This window comes from Daldinia loculata (assembly GCF_022478755.1).
Source record: "Daldinia loculata strain CBS 113971 unplaced genomic scaffold F4817scaffold_60, whole genome shotgun sequence".
Taxonomy (NCBI): domain Eukaryota; kingdom Fungi; phylum Ascomycota; class Sordariomycetes; order Xylariales; family Hypoxylaceae; genus Daldinia; species Daldinia loculata.
In genome coordinates, this window is record NW_026054914.1 from 72916 (window position 1) to 85475 (window position 12560).

General features: G+C 46.7%; 2 protein-coding genes across 2 annotated transcripts; one reads left to right on the forward strand and one right to left on the reverse strand.

Moving 5' to 3' along the window:
- Positions 1–2892: 2892 nt before the first annotated feature.
- On the reverse strand, positions 2893–4544 carry F4817DRAFT_319434 (putative glucooligosaccharide oxidase; the record flags this gene model as incomplete). Its single annotated transcript, XM_049301064.1, has 5 exons — positions 2893–3726; positions 3778–3903; positions 3963–4162; positions 4225–4232; positions 4294–4544. The coding sequence occupies 5 exons, from the start codon at positions 4542–4544 to the stop codon at positions 2893–2895; spliced, it is 1419 nt and encodes a 472-aa protein (XP_049155518.1).
- Positions 4545–7525: 2981 nt separating this feature from the next.
- On the forward strand, positions 7526–9464 carry F4817DRAFT_361232 (thiamine diphosphate-binding protein; the record flags this gene model as incomplete). The annotated part of the gene is made up of 3 exons (XM_049306378.1): positions 7526–7690; positions 7808–9131; positions 9205–9464. 3 exons carry the CDS (start codon positions 7526–7528, stop codon positions 9462–9464), a joined length of 1749 nt encoding a protein of 582 aa, XP_049155519.1.
- Between the last annotated feature and the right edge of the window lie 3096 nt (positions 9465–12560).

A 12560-nucleotide genomic window follows, 5' to 3' on the forward strand; every position in this document is an offset into this window, starting at 1 on the left:
CATGTATCTTGGCAGTTCCTCTCATCTTCGTTCGTTGATGCACCTCACGATGGATCTGTAGGCTGTTTCGATATCGGCCATCCTAGTATTCAATTCCTTGATTTGGCTTTACTTCGTCCCCGTTGAGGCGTTTATGTCGTCCAGAGTGTCATTCAATAATGGAACCTTCTTACGTTCTTAGCTATGTACGAGTTGAGAATTGTTGTGCGCCGAGAGAATGAGCGCTCCGCAGAGAAACCACGGATAGGATGAAATGTTGAAGAGACACACCGATCGATCGGCTGCGGCACCGGATCAGAAATTGCTATTTGATTTCTTGGCCTCAAATCCTATCCAATTATGAGCCTACATTCTGTACAGCCTGCTTTCTTTTTCCAGGCACCGCTGAGCTATAGAACCAATAACGATACTATCTTCAATCGCAAGACGGCTCATCATCGAGTTCGCGATACTTGGCAAGCTTAGGTAGGCTCTGACAAGAGATTGACACTTGCTTAAGGCTTAGCATGGCACTTGCAACCAGGTCCGACGCCGTACCAAGACTACGGAGAGCTTCCGATCTTAAAACTCGAAACGTATTGATTACACCATACCGCTATAGGCAAGGATTGGGAGGTAAGGATAGGTTGGGCTCGAATAAGCAAATCGTCGGGTAGGTAACTATAAATGGCTATACCAAATAGATCCTGAGCTATAAGATAGAGATAAGTTAAGTACCTAACCTGGTACGCCAAGCAACGCTACTACCGTTGAGAAACATCTCTTGGACAATCCGGCGCAAAAATAGATAGGCGGACAAGTCCGTGGACACGGCGGAACTCCCGGGCTTGGTCTTGCCCCCTTGTTTTTCCATTTATGCCTGTGTACATACGGATCCGTAATGTCTCAACGTTATGCGATTCTACTTGATAGAAGCATGGCTTGATAATTGTGTAATTCGCCAGGCTGATGGTGAGTTGTTCCTTGGCCGGCAGCTGTATATTAAATACCTGTTTCGCGCAGAGGCGGTAACAACATAATGCGCGCGAGTAAAGAAGCCTAATTGGTTTTCAAAAGGTGTGAATGGGTGGCAACTTAATGTCGAGGTCTTGCAGGAAGTCTGGGGGTGACTTCGATGCATACCTACCTACCTTTACACATCTGCCATGTGGAAATGGTTTTGTATGTGCATACTGTTCTCATTGCCGTCCCTGCATGGACGTTGATTTTCTCTTGGACATGCTCTGCGGAAGATGTATGGTACTCACTTAGCCTCTGGATAGGAGAGATCTGCATGTCAATCTATTAATTATAATGATAACTACCAAACGGCAATTACATTGTGGGCTAATTAACAAGGGAACTCGAATATATTCGGTTGGAATGAATATCATCCAGCAGTATTGCTATGAACAGGTCGATCCCCATACCAGCCCTTCAGTCCCCCCAACGGAATACGTCTATGTATGTTTTATCCGTCAAATTTCTATCCAAGACTTCGTCCAAGACATTCAGGCCCACACGTAGATCATAGAGACGGGCGCCTTCTCCTTCGGTAATTGTAGTGTCGCATCTGGGCAAACCTGTTCGCTTGATGAATAGCACTGCGCCCCTGAGATTTTGTCTACCACTGAAGCATTACTTTAAAACGCGCTTATTCACCCGCGTATATACATCACTTATACCACTGTTACCAGATCTTCATGCCAATGTCTAGCCAGCTATCGTGGTGATATTTCGTGATAGACTCGCTTATTCACACTATGGCTCGGAGAGGGAGTATTCTCGGAGTGGCGGATTAGCCACAGATGAACATGCGTGTCTTGGCTGAACATATGACGTCGGCTTCATGCGTTCCATTCTCGTTTCGTCGGTAGTGTAACTAGATGTCTGACTTCGTAAACTTCACCCAGTCGGTCACTCAGCCACTTAGTCACTCAGTCAGTCTATCGCATAGTGGTGCGCCATAAGCACAAGTTGTCGTACGTGTGAGATCCTATAAACGTTGTTGTTCTAAATAGGTACTCATAAAGTGAATCCATCTCGTCGCACAGGATTGCTGACATAAAAACACCAGACCGCTCCTCTCCGAAAGCTGAATTAACTACCCGGCGTGCATACGTGTACGACCCGAGCCCGCTTATCGCGGGCCGGACGGCACGGCAAAGGGGTCACGTCGACGCTGAGCAACCGGCACCATCGACCCCACAGAGCAATTCCTGTTGATATGTGCACCCGAGGGGCTTCATATTCACGAGTCCATTTCAAGATATAGAGGCTGGAGGTTGTTGTCTTAGATTCTCACACTTGGCTCTGCTTGTGATCATCGGCTAAAAAGACTAGTGCGACGCGACGGCATGTCGTGCATGTATATGCGGACGGCATTCCGTTTACGATCATACGGAGGCTGGGCAAGGCTTGGGGCCGACAGCTTTTTATCGAATCGCCTCAGCTGGGGGGCTAATATCCGACTAAAAGAGGGCTACCTATCTATCTATCCTTGGCTTCGGATGGCAGTTCTAATGGTCTACGGCTTCAAGTCGTATCATGACAAACTTTTTTACACAACGCATTTATTCGAGTTGCACAAAGGCGTTAGGAACCATCGAGGTGCGAATATCGGAGTCACCGACGAGCTGAGCTCTGCTGTGCCGGGAGTTTCCGGCGAGATATGCTCTTATGATAATCTCTCTGGCGATCTCTGCGAAAAGCCTCACGAGGTAGACTAGTTACGACATGCAATATTGATCAGTTGACAGAGCAGATTAGCCGAAGCGGCTCCAATAATTGACACGAATGGCAATGAATGGAGGAATGAGATGGCAAGTTACGGTATGTAAGTACAGGTATTATCAAATTATTAACACAGAAGAGGGGGTATCAATGCCAAAATCTCCTTTCTCCTTTTGACTCCTAATCAGTTTCTGCCGGCCTCACGCTCTGCGGGTTATGGAACAAGTCGTTCGGATCCCATTTCGATTTAATTGACCCCAAAGCATCCAAGTTCGGGCCCCAATACGATGCCTGAGCATCTGTCAATGACGGGTCGACGTATCCGGGGTAGGTGGTCAAGGTCTGCGCGGAACCGCTCTTGATCGTGGTCATGATGCCGTTCATAAAGTCCTTCGTATCCTGGTTCAAGGTAGGAACGCCGACTCCGTATCCTTGAGCGAACATGATCTTGTCTCGGTGTGAATAGGCGGTCGCGTTCATGGGAATATCGCTGATCGCACCGCCAGAAGCGTCGAAGATCAAGAACCAAAGAAGTGTGCCTCGTTTCGTGTCGTCGATGTAGTTCATAAGTGTAGAGATCGTATCCGGGGATAGTGTCTCATCAGCACGGAAAGCTAAACTCTTAGCAGAAAATGCGACGCGGAGTTCCGACAGCCAAAGAGCAGCGTCTTCTGCCTGCTGAGCGATGACGGCTAGCCAGTCGTCGACAACTACTGATACGTTTCCAACGGGAATCTTGTCGGGAATGCCAGTAGCTTTCCACTCCTCTTCGGTTCCGTAGAATGTGGCAGTGATGATAACACCAAGCTCATGCATGACAAATTCGGTACCAAATCGTCGGTCCAAGTTGGGATCCGAGATGAGATCCTGCCATTGTTGAAATACAGATATCAAGTTGGTGTGCTTATCGAGGGACAGTGAGAATGAGTATTGCACAACGTTACCAGGTTCAGGGTGCGTCTTGACGACGAACTCGGTGATGACGCCGAAACCTGCACCTGCCCCCTTTAATGCCTATTGTTGATGTAAGTGAGTGACATCCAAGTTAGATCATGATATACTCACGAAGAAAAGATCGCTATTCTCCTTCTCGTTAGCTCGTTTAATAGAGCCATCTGCGGTGACTACTTCTACCTCGATAACGTGATCGAGACATGATCCCCACATGCGAGACGAAGGACCAAGTCCACCCTTGCGACAACACTATTAGCAGAGCTTCCTTATGTATAAGCAGAAACGATAGGACTTACAATGGTGGCATGACCGCCAATACCAACTCCGGGACACGTTCCGTGAGCAATGGCTCGCTTGCCGTTGTCGTGAAGCTTATTGGTCACATCAGAGAGCCTAGTACCTCCACCGATGGAGGCCTGCCACGTGTTGTTATCCATAGAAAAGTCCTGAAGATGTACGAGATCGACGACGAGTTCGCCATCTTGTCCTCCAACACCTGTTTCTTGCGTGTTAGCTCACTCTCCACGGCGCGAGGTGTTTTCTAGTATTTGCGCATACCGAAATTTCTACGTGGGTGTTAGTAAAAGTCAATACGGCAAATATGTGGTAACTCGGACTCGCGCTTACGCATAAGAATGACCGCCGGACTTCGGCTGGACCTTGACGTTATTCGCAACGGCGCATTTGATAAAATCCGATACATCCTGGGCGTTATCCGGCCTCGTTACGGCGATCGGCTCTACCGGAATGTCGAGATTATATCGGTTGACCCAGGATACTTGGTAAAGCGGATTGTCAGGAAATGCGACGCAGTCGTTGCGGCCATTGCAGACGGCGTTGAGACAGTCGGAAAGTGCAGTGCTTGGTGTTTGCCCCATTATATCCAAGACAAAGGTATACAACCTAAAGTATGGTTTATCAGGTAGGGAGGTATTTTAGGTGAAGAGGGTGAAGAGGTTTGGCGAGCCTAAAAGCTCAAGGCGTTCTGGTCTTTCGAATATGTTCAGATCCAAAAGGGAAAGCCTTTGAGGAATGGCGTTTGTCGAAAGGAGCTTTGAGAAAGCTTGACTCCCGTGTGAGTAAGAGAGAGGGCTGTGTTTGTCGACTTGGGAGAAGTCGCAAACATGATTTCTTTTATTACTTACGCTTCCTTGCATGTCTGATTGTTTCCAGGTTTATTACCATGACTACCCTGTGACCCCCAGATACTACTTGCCCAATAAGGACTCAAGGGAGCTTTGACAAGGATCGCGCCCCTCGGCCAAGTCCAGCGTGTTAATTACTTTTGATCCAGTCACCGACTTTGTCTTGTTAGTTTTTAGTGAGACCGCCCGAATCAATAGGATTCTATAGTCAGGTATATGTCTTGGTTTTTAAGCTTCCCTGGTCTAGGTATTCAACGCCGCTGACAAGCCAATACAGTCGTGAGGTTGCCGGGATTGGATGAAGGGCGCCGGTCAAATCAAGCTATCGACAGATAAATAGCAAGAAACCCGCCTAAATTCCAGCCCGAATGAATAATAAGCCACATAAGTTCGACATGGGCTTAAGCCATAGAGAAGAATAGGCTATCTTTCGCAGTTCAAGACACTTCGAGATGCGAGTAAGATTGCAGTATGTTCATATTTATTAACTAGAAGTATCGTGCCACATCTTTCGGTGTGAGCTGCATTGACCACAAGTGCCCTAAAAGAGCTCGGTCCTCCAGGACCGGCGCCAATTTAGCCAATTACAGCTACCGAAAGTCACCGATATATTCTGGGGACGGATCGCCTATCTCTGATTCGCCAGGTTAAGAAATGACCTCACAGGTGACCTGGGGGTAACGTTGACCCTTCCAGCCTTCCAGGGGTATTAGCAAATCGACGAGTACTTCGTACGGCAGTCAAATCCAACATCCCTTTACGCACCTGACATAGGTAGTGCGTGCATTGCGGAATGACCCCTTTTATCATTCCATATACTCGTATTCGTTAAAAATTATCGTATATTTTCAAAAACCGATGATTCAAAAATATATATCTGTCCCAAAACGCTATACTTCAATTGTCCGATCGATTTTCGACACGTCACACCCCGATGGGGAAATGCTAAATTTAATATTAACTATGACGAAAAAAACAATAGCATACAACTCAGCTTACACGCAGAGCCGCATCTCGGGGTTCACGAAGTCCCAGGTATCGCATTGTGCTACTTTAAAACAACGTGACTCTATTCATATAAGAAAAAGACACACATGTCTTACTAAGCCTTAGGGTCCGCGTTGTTATCAACGAAGACCTATTGTTAGATAATCAGTATCTCGGCACTCTTTACCTGCCGATAATAAGCGATATGTCAAGTTAGTACTACATGTGCATCGTGGGGTACAGGTATTGTCATATCCACAGTGACGTACATATGTATGTCATACTTGAGAGAACTTTGAAGTTGTTAGAGTAATGTTGTATAGAGAGTCGGAAAGAACTTGGGATACGCACTATCTATAAGGACTTAGGAACCATACCTACCCGATTCTTACATATTATCCTACGAAAAATATGTCTCTATTCGGCAACAACATGACCTCAACTGCATGCTGCATGCTGCATATACCGATGCACACACATAAAATGGGGTGTTAGTAAACGAACTTATAAAGCCGAAGGTGAACCGCTTATAGCTCTATACGTAAGTAGGAGGTAGTTACCTTTAATGCTTGGTTGTTTAACTTCAATGTTGTGTACCCCCTAAAGCATAAGTCTATTTATGTACTTTATATACGCACATTCCAGAAAATCTCATATTTACTTCCTTCAACATTCCCATTCTAAATTCTTGATACGACCAATCCGGAAACAAGGTATTTCTACTACAGTCGAATCAACCCGAACAATTATACTCAAAAGAAGACATCGTCAAAAGATCTTCCCGGTGTCAATTCCTTAATGGAGCCGGATCTTGTCAAATAATTGTCAACTTAGCCCTTTTGTCATTCGGAATCTCACTCAACAACTTACACGTTGCACCCGTCGATTGCTTCCTTTTTTTCGTCCGTTCTGTATCGCCGTGTCTTTCCTTTGCTAAGCGGTGGTACTTGCAACGACTTCGGACGGACAGACAGTACAGGTACGCCCTGCTGTCAGCATACTCGGCATAGTTAGCAATAGCCAGCGAATCCAGCGAATCCAGCGAATCCAGCCAATCTAGCGTCCTTCCCCCGCATCTCTAGAAGGAATCTACCTAGGTATAATACCTAAAATCTCCAAAAATGCTCAGACGAAGCGGGCTCCGGAAGCCAATCCCCAAGTCTTCATCCCTGTCTTTAACCCCTCCCCCACCTTACCGTACACCTTATTCTACTCGTTCTTCCACTTCTCCACCCTCACTATGGTTCACGCTATCATCCCCAGCGCCTTCAGTATCCCCGCAACGGGAATACCGGGTGGATGATCTCCCACACTGTTCCTACTTGTCTCGACTTGCCGGACCCATGCCCACTGACCTGTCCATCCCGACTTCATGGACCGAAACCGCACCTGTCGATGGCGCATGCAATCGGTACGAAGGGGAACTATTCGGCAAAAACTTGGCTTGCCATGGAGTAACCAATGGGCTCGACCTTCGTGGCTTAAGTGTGTGTCAACGCTATGTTAATAAGACCTCCCACCGTAGCACAAGTTTGTATAATGGTTCTGTTTCTGCAACGAATGCTTCCAAGTTTTTAGCAGCTGGTGCCAGATCATACAGTACAAAAGCTCTCACGCAACGCCTTTCCGGGTCTAGAGCAACAACCAGAAATACTCAACAAGAGTCCTTCACTTTAGACATATTGAAACAGCAACAGTTCCGCGCATCCTCTACGTCTAAGCCCGTCATGTACACAGCATCGTTTGCCTTTTTCGAGGCGATATGGGAGGCAGGCGTCACGCACTGCTTCGTCAACCTAGGCTCGGACCATCCCAGTATTATCGAAGCTATGGTAAAGGGACAGAGGGAGGCTAAGGGTAAATTCCCACGTATCATTACATGCCCAAATGAGGTACGTTCGTAGATACCTTAGGTACCTCTTAGAGGTATCATTTGGTAATGATAGGATGGAACTGGCTTGCATCTGCGCTGCCAATCAAAATAATTAAAACTAACTCTGCGCCAATAGATGGTAGCGATGTCAATGGCCGACGGCTACGCGCGTCTGACGGGTAAGCCACAGTGCGTCATTGTCCACGTCGACGTTGGTACGCAGGGCTTAGGAGCCGCAGTCCATAACGCCAGTACTGGACGCGCACCGGTTCTAGTCTTTGCCGGCTTAAGTCCTTTCACGCTTGAGGGAGAGATGCGCGGATCGCGGACTGAATATATCCACTGGATTCAGAATGTTCCCAATCAAACCCAGATCATCGGTCAGTACTGTAGATATGCAGAGGAAATCAAGACGGGCAAGAATATTAAGCAGATGGTCAACCGCGCCTTACAATTCGCCACAAGTGCTCCCCAGGGCCCGGTTCATCTGGTGGGAGCGAGAGAAGTGATGGAAGAGGAAATCAACCCGTATTCGCTAGAGCAGAATGTTTGGGACTCGGTTGAGCTGGGTGGTTTGCCGCCAAAAGCTCCTCAGCAAATTGCGGAAGCATTACTCGGTGCTGAAAATCCGTTGCTTATCACCGGATACTCGGGTCGAAATCATAAAATACCCGCTGCTCTAGTAGAGCTTGCTAACACTGTGAAGGGATTGCGTGTACTTGATACAGGTGGTAGTGATATGTGCTTCCCCGCGTCCCACCCCGCTTGGATCGGCCTTCGATTCGGTATCGACCCATGGATAGAGAAAGCAGACGCGATTGTAATATTGGATTGCGACGTCCCCTGGATTCCGACATTAAACAAACCGAAGGATGGTACAAAGGTTTTCCACATTGACGTTGACCCCCTAAAGCAGCTCATGCCGCTCTTCTATGTACCGGCTCAACATCGATATCGCGCGGAGCCTCTACTCGCAGTCGAGCAGATCATCTCCGAAGCCAAAAGTCAGGCTTCAAGTATCGATACAGCAGTTGCTACGAAGAAATGGGAGGCTCTTCAGGCATCATACAAGGAACGCCTGGATACCATAGCATCCAATGCAAAGCCAGCCGAGGACGGTTCCTTCGGCACTGGGTATCTCACCAAAACCCTACGATCCTTGTGCCCGCAGGATACGATCTGGGCCATCGAAGCGGTGACAAATACCGCATTCGTGCATGATAATCTCCAGCCGGAGCTACCGGGTTCCTGGATCAACTGCGGTGGAGGTGGCTTGGGATGGTCTGGTGGCGGTGCAATGGGAATTAAGTTGGCAACAGACGCGGAAAACGGTGGAAAGGGCAAATTTGTCGTGCAAATCGTGGGCGACGGCACGTTCCTATTCTCCGTCCCCGGCAGTGTATACTGGATCGCCAGGCGCTACAATATCCCGGTATTAACCATCGTATTAAATAACAAGGGTGAGTCCCTAGTCATGCCAACAAGACATTTAATAGCAAAGAACATATGAGCAAGACTAATCATAAAAAACAGGTTGGAACGCCCCTCGAAAGTCGATGCTCCTTGTACACCCGAACGGTCTAGGGTCAACAGCAACGAACGAGGAAATCAACATCTCGTTCGATCCCGTCCCAGATTACGCGGGTATTGCCAAGGCGGCTGCTGGAGGCGACTTGTTCGCGGCGAGGGTTGACAAGGTAGACAATCTTGAACGTACTATCAAAGACGCCATCAAAGCGGTCGAAAGCGGTCAGAGTGCTGTCTTGGACTGCAAGGTCAATCTTGGATCTTAATCTTAGACCTACTGGAATAGGAGCAGCTGCTTCTGCATTGAAAGCCGGGATCAACATCACGATATGTCACATGGACGTAGGTATATACTATACATAGACGTGCTGATTGAGCGGGTAGGTAAATCGTGCACTGTTGCGAGTCATAGCAGAAATTGATCCATATAAATTGGTATTCTATGGGAATCTTAGTATTAGAGCATGTCATCCTGGACGATACACACCATCGTGGTATGATTTATCAGTGGTTCGACTAGTTATATGAACCCATCATAGGAAGAAACATGTATGTGAGTGGATATGTGTATGCTATGTATGCCGGGACAGTACGTAGAGCGACTTGGTCTTTATGCCTACCTCATGGTCTACTTAGGGCTCTATGTAGGTACCCAAGGACTATGTACATAGGCAGCAACTTGTCGAGTTTCTGGATTTTAGTCTTGTTTATATCACGGATTCTATATATAGGTACTCACTCCATAGCCTTCTTAGCTTCGGTGCCTAAAATACCCAATCTAATGCATATGTACATCTAGCATTTTACTAAGGCCTTGCATATGTAGTTGAGGTTTCCTCGTCATATACATATAAGCTTTCGCTATAGTACTTCGCCATTACGCATGTTGAGTATGCAGGCGTTCTGCTTTTCGTATCAAACAAGGTCGCGTGCTATGCTAGATCCTTAAGGCGCAGGTATTGGGTTACCTACGCCTGCGTACTCTTCCCCACGGGGAAAGGGACGTGCTTAGGTTGTTGGTACATAAGCGAGTTTAGGGTCGACAGCTATTAGCGCTGCTGGGCTCTTATGTATTCGTGACTTTTCTGGCTGATGGGGGGTTTGGGGTATTTTCGGTTGGAGCGAGCCCCTGAGCGTCACCTGGTCCCGTATGTATGCGTGTTGTATATATGTACGTATATGCGAGTCCCGTGTATTCTTGAAGGATCACTGCGTCGATCCTTTGGAGGTGCTATCCATGCAAGAAGGGTCCTGCCGCAGGGAGCCGTGCTTCGGCTGACGCTGTAATGACGCGCAAACGGGGAAGTTGATATGGATAGGTATTTTGCCTGAGATATCACGATTCGGCTTTATATAGGTTAGGTACCTAAGTCAATAGGTGAAGGGGATGTAAGTTGGTGAGCAGGATTATACCTATTGGTCTCTATGAATTCCTCGATGGTCATGTCGTCGTAGCCACGCCGCGCTGACGATTGATGATTTACGTATTGGTCTGATCTTTTATAGGTTAGGTTAGGTCCTGCAGAACGCATTCAGGCTGCCGTGGGGTTTGCGCTGGAGAGATTGTCGATCACCGGTACGTCTGGGGTAATGCCAAGCGTAGCCTGGGTGGAGGCGGCGAAACTGCTTGTGATTTACTTTCGTGGGATAGGGGAAGGGGTTATATTGGCTGGTTTGTTCATGTACATAATAGCATCTGGGGATGTATGTATGGTCGTGGGGAATGGATCACTTGCACCAACCTTTTCTGCTAATTAGGTATGGGATTTATATTATCTTTCCCTTGCATGAGATTTTCAGAAATGAAATTGTCAACGTTGACTTGTACTACTAATACTTGATGCATACATAGAGATATTAAATTCGGAGACTGCCGGTTCTCTTATTGCAATACCTACATGTTGAGATGTATCCATATATTGTTTCGATATACATGGACCTTGGCGATACAAGCGATCGAGACTGCATGGACTAAATCGTTGAAGTGGGCATCTTAAACGCCTCGTCAAGTTCTGGACCCTTAAACATGCATCTCACGAAAATCTCTTAGCATCAGCTGGTCTGCTGCCTAAGTAGGTACCTATCTTTCTCATGAAGTTCTCACTTTCTATCATGTCATCTTTATATGTACTAGACTTCAAAAACGCGACGGTGCATGCCGAATGCTACCCTGCCACGCAGCCACGCAAGGCCTACCGCTGTCCCTGTCCAGATATTTCCCTAAAATTGTAGATCTCCAAACGGTACATCCCGCATTCGCGTATTTATTACATAGAATAAGAGTAAGTTAGTTACCGTAGCGGCAGTGTATGGGTTCCAGGAATCATATTTCTCATTCTAACCTTTGTTATGGCTAATACGATAGTTTACGAAATAATCATTCTTTTAAAAATAATCATTCCTTGTAAAAGAATGATTCCTTAAAATCTAAAGCTTTGATTGGCTAGAATAAGTGGGGTTAAGTCACATGACTTCAAAAAAGCTTAAAAATCAAAAAAGCTAGGATGCCTGGGACTCGAACCCCAGGCTCCTAGCCCCACCACAACATCCCCGCTAATGCGGGAGTGTTTTGATTGAGCTAACGGCTCTAGTGGGTGGCCAGTCCACTAGTGCTGTTGACAATTGGTCCGTTGTTAAACCTTATTACCCACACCTTCATTTTTTTAATATTACAATAATATATTGGCCCAATCAGAGAAACCATTCCTGTATAGGCAAGGATAACTTGTACAAGAATCATTCCACCCCCAAAATATGATATCTCAAAACCACATATTGCCGGTATGGTAGTTATATAGAACATAGCCTATTGGTTTATAGAGCCGTCAATTGACTTGGGACACGTTATTCGTACCCGTTTGGACGCGAATACTTCCCAATCTCGGGTCATTAGCTCTTTTAATAACTGATAAGCCTCTTAGGTTAGTTAGTTAATATATTTTGGAGATGCTGTACCTGCTTTTAGTCCATACCTTGTTGCAGGACGCTCGCGATTCACATGTAAATTCTCTTGCAACACAAGATAAGAGGTACAGACCAGCTTGAACGTGCCATTGATACCTCGACACGGAGCCTTGTCCTACTGGAGACCTGATTCGGCATTGTCTTCTTAATTGGTAATTTGTGAATTATCTTTGTCATTTGTCATATCTCTACGAAGTACTCTCGACCATCACCCACCCATCTTTTCACACTCCGCACTTGAGGAGGTATCGCATCGTGTATTTAGTAATGGTAAGCGTGATAACTTCCAATTAGTGGGTTGGCGGGGTCCTGCGGTATTCCAATTCGGGACTATTAAATAGGGTCACAGGTCTTTTGAACCTGTAGAAAAGCCCCTGTACAAGCATGTAAGCTGTAAG